At 47.1% G+C, this 7,916-nt stretch overlaps 1 protein-coding gene across 18 annotated transcripts in view; it reads left to right on the forward strand.

Moving 5' to 3' along the window:
• The window catches only part of SYNRG (synergin gamma), an 86,578-nt gene extending 78,693 nt beyond the window's left edge, over positions 1-7,885 (forward strand). For 15 of the 18 annotated variants that reach the window (XM_044939562.2, XM_044939563.2, XM_006065488.4 and 12 more), the window contains 3 exons: positions 4,011-4,121; positions 4,479-4,514; positions 5,502-7,885. In XM_044939562.2, the coding sequence (XP_044795497.1) occupies positions 4,011-4,121; positions 4,479-4,514; positions 5,502-5,633 (279 nt within the window). In that variant the 3' untranslated portion in view covers positions 5,634-7,885. The remainder of the gene's footprint in view (positions 1-4,010; positions 4,122-4,478; positions 4,515-5,501) is intronic. The other 3 variants (XM_044939557.2, XM_044939570.2, XM_044939569.2) reach the window with 1 other exon arrangement.
• The last annotated feature ends 31 nt before the right edge of the window (positions 7,886-7,916 follow it).

The raw sequence follows: 7,916 nt of genomic DNA on the forward strand, positions 1-7,916 counted from the left end.
ATGGCCTGCTTGCCTTTTGGCGTGTGGGATCCTCCAGACCGGGAGTCGAGTCCATGTCCCCCACGCTGGCAGTGGGTTCTTATTCACTGCACCACCAGGAAGTCCATGAAATGGGGGTAGTTGTGCACTGAGCAGGAAGTCGGTCGCCCTGGCCCAGGGTTTCCGTGTGTGGGAATGCTGTCTGATGCTGGGGTCTCTTCCCACCCCTGTGTTCAGTGCCATTGCACCGGTAGCTCAGAATCAACCGTGGAGGAGAATCTATACCATGGAAATCCACAAATGCTTCAAACTAGGGCTTGCCTTGTTGATTTTCTAGATTTAAAGTGATAGAGACAATATTAATGTAGGTTAAACTTAAAAGTATGCTCTTTGTGTATGTAGCCCTTATGTTGAGAGTAGAACCAAAAGTTGGGTAAAGATTCCGCAGTATTCAAAAACTATTATCTGATTCAGCAAAGAAGTCACTCACGTATTTGACAGACAAATGAAGTTCCAAAGTATGTCTGAGTGGTGGCACTCTAGCCCTTGTCCTTCACATCAGACATCAGCATTCATATTAGAAGTAACACTCTTTCAGGAGAGCAAGCAGAGGTTGCCTGTTGATCTAAGAGTTGGGCAAAAATCCAAGAAAGCATTTTGTGAGAATAAGATACTATGGGGGCCGGTGGGCGGGGGAAGAACTTCCCTGGGACTCCACACTTTCACTGTCGGGGCAACTGAGATCCCACATGCTGTGCAGTACAGTTAAAAAAAAAAAAGATACTATGTGAAATTTACAATAAAAGGATGGTATATTTTATTATTTGTAAAATGTGCGCTACACATTCTTCAAATCAGTAGTTTATAATAAGCTTACATACGTGTGTGGGTTTGTGCGTATGTACATATTTACATGCATGCATGCATACGTCTTCCTCTTTGGAAAGTCAGTTCTTAATGGAGTGGGGAAGGGAGCAGTTTTGTCCCAAATTAGCCAGGGATCCTGCTGAACATCCTACATGCAGAGGACAGGCCCCACAGCAAAGATTTAACCAGCTTAAAGTGTCAATGGTGCCAAGTTTAAGAAACTCTGTTCTAGGGCATATATAAGAAATATAAATTAGTTCAGGTATACCTAACTTCTACCCATTAAGAATCCAAAATCTTATTTTCTTGATTAGATTTTTTATATTGAAGTATAATTGATTTATAATAGATTGATTTCTGCTATACAGAAAAGTGGCTCACTTACATATATACATTCTTTTTTTAATATTCTTTTCCATTATGGTGTATCATCGGATACTGAACATAGTTCTCTGGGCTGTACTGTGGGACCCTGTTGTTTCTCTATTCTGTATATAAAAGCTTATATCTGCTGACCTCAGCCCCCGCTCTGTCCCTCCCTCAGTCCCCACCCTCCTGGCCACCAGACTGTTCTGTCTGTGTTTCTGTTCATAGGTAGGCTCATCTGTGTCATATTTTAGATTCCACATATAAGTGGTATCATATGGGATTTGTCTGTTTTCTTTCGGACTTCACTCTGTATAATAATCTCCAGGTCCATCCATGTTGCTGCAGTGGGCATTACTCTGTCCTTTTTCATCCCCTTGTGCGTATGTGCCGCATCTTCTGTGCCCGTTTGTCTGTCAGTGGGTGGTCTCCGTGTCTGGGCTATTCCAGATAGGGCCGCTGTGAACAGAGGGGTGCGTGTGTCTTTTCAAATTACAGTCTTGTCTGGGTATAAGGCCAGGAGTGGGATTGTTGCATCACATGGAGACTCTCTTTTCAGCTTTTTGAGGAACATCCACACTGTTCTCCATAGTGGCTACACCAATTTATATTCCCACCAACAGTGCAGGAAGGTTCATTTTTCCTCACACTCTCTCCAGCATTTGTTATTTGTAGACTTGTTAATAATGGCCTTTCTGACTGGTGGGAGGCGGTACTTCACTGTAGTTTTGATTTGCATTTATCTAATAATTAGTGATGTTGAGCATCTTTTCACGTGCCTGCTGGCCATCTGTATGTCTGGTTTAAAGAGGTATCTATTCAGGTCCTCTGCCCATTTTTGACTGGGTTGTTTTGTTGTTGCGTTGTATGAGCTGTTGATATATTTTGGATATTAAGCCCCTGTCAGTCACATTGTTTGCAAATATTTTCTTCCATTCTGGTTTTTGTTTCATTTTTCTGCTTTTGTCTTTTTGGTTGTTTTTGTCTTGTTTTATTATTCAGTGTATTTCATAATTGCAGAATAACTTAGATGTAATGAAATGCTCCGACCGTAAATGGATAGTTGGATCATTTTGACAAATGCACACAACCATGTAGCCTGCGCCCATCGATAGGTGGAGAGCTTTCATCACCCGCCCAAGTTCCCTTTTGCCCCTTCCCAGCCCTCTGATCTGATTCCCAGAACAGCCATCTATTTTCTGTAACCTTGCATTATCCTAGATTCGCCCGTTCGGGAACCTAATATAAATGGAATTACGCTGCATATGTCCTCGTGTCAGCTTCTTTTACACTGTGTGCTGTAAAAATTCATCTGTGTTGTGTGTATCAGTTTGATCCCCTTTTATCACTGAGTAATATTCATTGTATTAATATGCTATGTTCTTTTAAAATCCATTTTCTTGTTTATCGATACAAGCTGTTTGCAGTCTGGGCTAACAGGAATAGAGCTGCTGTGAACATTTGTCATACAAGACTTTTGTTAATGTGTTTGCATTTCTCTTGGATAAACATCTAGGAATTAAAAGCTTCATATGATAGATGTGTATTATAACATTTAAGAAATTAACAGCTTTAATCTTTAGTCTACATTCCATATTTCATACTTTTTTTTTTGGTAAGAAATAAAATAACGTATATAAAGAGCCTAGTGTACTGCTTAGCATAGGTAAGGGCTTGACATATTAGCTGCTATTATCTTGGGTTGGCATACAAGGTCGTTGCGTTTTCCTGTAACATTTTATGGAAAAACTCTTGACGAACGTTCTGGCCAGCCCAGTATTTACTCTGTGTAGCCAGTGATGTCCAGCTCCCTCTTTCTGGAGCGCTAGAGCCATGTATCCACCTGCCTGCTCATGCAGCGTCAGAGCTCCGCTGACCCGCAGGCAGCTTCGATTCGGCTCTCACCAACCCGGGCTCTTCTCCCCGTCTCCACCCAAGACTCCTTCTCCTCTCACACGCCTCGGTAGGGTGGATCCTCTCAGGTGCCCAGTCCTCCAGGCCTGTTGATTCTGGGGCCTTAACAGCTCCCCGTGTGTCCATTTCTCTTCACCGTTGCTCCCTCCGTTCTGCCCTTCAGGGCCTGTCTCCTGGCTCACTACAGCAGCCTTGTAATGAGACCAGTCTCCCAGTTCATCACCCGCGCTGCAGCCAGGGGGGGTCTGTCCAGAGTGCAGACCGCATCCTGTCAGCATGGTGACAGCCCTTAAGTCTCTCCAGGATGAAGTCTCAGCCCCTCATACTCCTTTCAAGGCCTTCCTGCTCCCACTTCGTCTCCTCCCTCTGTCCGTAAGCTTGGCCCCCACCCCCTAGATTTCTCCTCCTACCCGATCTGCTTAGAGGCCTTTGCCCATGCTGCTTATTCCACATAAATACCCTTCCCTCCCCACCTCACTCTCCCCCACCCCTCCCCCAGCAAACACCCCTCAGGACTCAGCCCCGATGACTGTAAGTTCCAGGAAGCGTTCTCTGCCACCCTGCTCCTTTCCCCTTGAGCCCGGTCAGTGCCCCAGCCCCTCTGCGCTTTGCTCTGACCCTCGGTTCTTACACACATGCTAGTGTGGCTCTCATCACGCCGTGTTGCCTGATACCCAGCTCACCCCGACCCTAAACTGAGCTCTGAGGGTAGGGACCGTTTTTCACGCGTCCCGACATCCCCAGGGAAATGGAATGATCGTGCTGACGGTGGTAGAGCGTTGGCTGAATTTGCTGCTGGACCTACTGGGAGGCGGGATCAGAGAGCTGAGCCAAGCAGCGTGGGGGAACTGCTGTCTCCTTACCCGTTTGTCTTGTCATCACAGCCTGATGAAAATTCACTGGATTTTTCCTCTTGTATGCTCCGGCCTGGGATTAAAAATGCTCAGGAGCTGGCTTGCGGGGTGTGCCTCTTGAACGTGGACTCCAGGAGCCGGGTAAGTCACCACCTCCCCCCCACCACTTCCAAGGCAGAGCACGTCCCCAGCAGGACCCAGGGCACGAGCCCATCTGGCCTACTTCTCCACACGGTCTGTGACCAGAGGCGGGGAGCTGATCAAGTCCTGAGATGGGACCAGAGAAGCAGAGACTTCCTTCCGAGGGGCGGTGTGGGGAGCTGTTGCAGGAGTGGATGCGGGTCTTGCCTGTCCGTGGAGCGGGCTCGTTTGCCTTGTGCCTGCAGCGCCCTCTGCAGGCAGGGTGGCTGAGAAGGGTCGACCTGTAAGGACTTGTTTGCGGGCCAGAGGCCCTGTGCTGGGAATTTTGTTGACCTTATGGTTTCAACATTATTTCAGAAAGAAGAGAAGCCTGCAGAAGAGCACCCTAAAAAAGTATGAACCACTACTTGTTACCTTAGCGTCTCCCATCTTGATTTTGAATGTGGAGGGCAAGTTCAGTGATTGCACTGTCATCCTGAGCTGTTCCAATCATACGTGCTTTGCTGAGTCCTTCCCATTCCCACAGTGTCCGATTCAGTCAACTAACGTGTCCACGCGGGTCACTTCTGTCTTGTGTGCATGCTTTGTGGCTCAGAATCGGCTTCTGGTATGGCGGTTATTTTCCTCTCAGAGGAACAGGGTGACAGAAAGGGCAGCTTCTGGAAAACCAGGTCATCGTGACACAGAGGAGGTTAGAGAGCTTCAGCGCTTGGCTGTTAGCAGACAGAAACAAATTTGGGGGCGGGACAGTTAGAGTTTTGTTTATTTGTAGACGTTTAGAAAACACCCTAGGAAGTGGTTGAGGTTAGGCCTGGCTGGCTGTAACTTACCTACAAGCATTATTCATTTGGAAAGCATTCTTAGGTGTTTGGTACCTTTTTTACAAGCCCTGAACCTATTTGGACATTTTAATGATGTCAGTTCGGTTCTCAGCTCCCAGTGGCATTAGACCCATTTTAATCTTGAGTTTTCTCTGATGATAGGACTTTAAGAGCCTCCGAGACCTCATAAATGCCAGCCTCAGGGAAGGGCTTCCTTCTTCACAAAGAGATCAAACTGATCCCCGGCCCTTGGCTATTTTCGTTCCCCTGTCATGACCCCTGCCAACCCCCCACAGCCTCTGTGTGCCTTTTCTAGGAAAGATATGGCCTCCTTTTGCTGAAACTGGGTTTAACAGTAAAGATTTTTTTTTATGCCTTTAATTCGTGGCGCAAAACTTTTCTCGCTTGAATTCCTGTAGCCACCTGCTCAGCTTTTGTGTGTGCGCCAGTCTGGCCTCAGCCTCTGTGTCCTGGAGCGGGGTCCGTGCGGCTGCCGGTCAGCGCCTGGGCATGGAGGGAGCCTGACCACTCCCCCTCTGTGTCTGTTTCTTCCTGGCAGGCGTTCAACTCGGAAACTGACAGCTTCAAGCTGGCGTACGGGGGACACCAGTATCACGCCAGTTGTGCCAACTTCTGGATCAACTGTGTCGAACCGAAACCTCCCGGCCTGATCCTGCCTGATTTGCTCTGAAAGCTCCTGACAGCTCCTCTATGATGTACTCAGCTGGGTTTGTTTTTTTCCACCACACCCCTTGGGGTGACAGGGACCAATAAACGGAATGGGAATGCTGTGGAGCTCCCTCCGCCCACCCCACCAGGAGGAAAGCCTCAAGAGGTGGGGGAGGGGCTGTGCAAGTTCCTGTCTTTCCCACAGACGAACTTTGCCCCCAAGTTCCCCGGCCAGTCTTTGGGATTTCAGGTCAAACCGCCCTACCCAAACTGCACGTGGCACTGGAAGTTTGCTAACTTATCTCTAGTTCTCTTAAGATGTTTTAAAATACGGACCACAATTGCCTTTATCTAAGGAGTAATGCGCTGCTGCAGCATTGAAACTGTAAAGAATTGACATTTGAAGAAAATTAAATTCTTGCTCAAGGACTGGAGTCGCAAGGATTTTGACCCAGTGTTTGTGTATCTGGAACTTACTATTGTGTGAAGTAGAATGCATTTAGCCACCTTTAGTGTGTTAATATCTAACATGAATAGAAAGGGGGAAATTGTGATTAAACGGATACTCTTTTTATAGAAAAATTTCTGCTCTCCGCTGACAGTGGCAGGTGGGTGAGGCTGGGTTTACCAACTTCAGTGGCACAACAGAAGCAGTTCTCTGCTCGTGCATTTGTAAGACTGTCAGCTTTCAAGAAAACTTTCAAAGCACACCTGGGAACTTTGCAGTGGAGAACGTTCATTTCGACCGAGCCCTGAATCTTGGTGTATCTGGATGAGTCGTTGCCCTTGGGGGTCTTCACTGAAGGCCCTGTGTTGCCTCACTCACAGGCTGTAAACGTGGTGGTTTTTTTCAATGTTTGGAAAGGCAGCTGATTGAAATCTCTTTGCGAAGGCCTCTGTCCAGATTTCCAAGAACGCCTGCACAGGGACCAATCCGTTTCTCTGTGAGAGACCTGGAAATTGCTCAGGGTTGGACGGTGGAGCTCATGGCCCAGCAAGAAGGATAATGTGTGTATTTGTGTAGAGGCACGTGACTTAGAAGCAATGGCAGGATGTTGCTCAGAACCAGCATTGAATTTTAGAAGGAAAAGGCTCATGCTGTCTGTTGTGTGGGTTTTTTTTTTTTTTTTGGCCTCACTGTGTAGCTTGTGGGATCATAGCTTCCCTACCAGGGATTGAACCTGCGTCTTCAGCAGTGAAAGCACGCAGTCTACACCACTGGGCCACCAGGGAGTGCCTTCATGCTCTCTGGTACAGGAAATTTTCTTTGCTGCTTAAACCAAATGCATAAAATCGGGGAAAAAGTCAGGGAGAAAGGACTGTGTTGTTCCTGGCACACACGTTTCTCTGTTGTGAATCACGTGCTTATGAGGCGATTTTGAACCTTGGATGCTTCACTTTGTGTGGCCTAAGCTGACATAGACTTAGTTTTTGTTTGTAAACTGGAAAAGTTGGTTTTGTCTCTTTACATAATTAATTAGATTATTTTCCCCTCCTCAGGACAAAACTTGGGGCAGTTCGATTTTGCTCCATCTTACATCTTTTACTCCCACCCTCCCCAAGAAAGGTAGAGAACATTTTCATTCCTGAGCTGTTGGGGCTTCTGCTTTCCCTGGCTGCATGCCTGGATGCAGACAAGGGCTGCTGAGGTAACTTTTTTTTCTCATCTGTTGCGGATGATACCATCTCCAGCTGCCAACAACCGGAACAGCTGTCTCTGAGTTGTTACCTTTGCCCTCCGCAGGGCCAGCGGGTGTCAGTGACGACACACACGGGCCGGTTTCTAGTAAACTTTGCCTGGGGCCTCCGGGCTCCACTTCAGCCTGGGCAGTGCCTCGGGTTTCGACATGGCTCCAAAATTCAAGCAGCCTTCTCATTGGTGTTATACATTCCATGATAGACCATGGTCACAAATCTACCTTTGCAACAAGAAACGTCTCCCAGTTTGACAGAATTTCCACGGCAGAGACTTTTGGAAACGCTTTGTGGACTGTTATTCTGTCACAGTGGTCCATATTGATGACAGTGCTCACCTGTTAACCAGATAGGCTTCCACTTCTAGATGTATCCCAGAACGCCTCAGACGACACTCGTAATTACTGCTGACCTTAGCAAGTACGGTAGGTTTAGTCACCTCGTGGGAGGTGCCAGAGGAAAAATACAGCAGGCGTCAACGACAAGCTTTTGCTGCAGAGTATTCAGTACTTTCAGGATCTTGTTTAGTATTGGAAATGCTTTATTAGATCTGCCAATAAAGATTTGGGGAGTGTGGAATTCCGTCACGTTGGTTTTCTTTACGCAGGTT

This window comes from Bubalus bubalis, chromosome 3, assembly GCF_019923935.1.
Source record: "Bubalus bubalis isolate 160015118507 breed Murrah chromosome 3, NDDB_SH_1, whole genome shotgun sequence".
Classification (NCBI taxonomy): domain Eukaryota; kingdom Metazoa; phylum Chordata; class Mammalia; order Artiodactyla; family Bovidae; genus Bubalus; species Bubalus bubalis.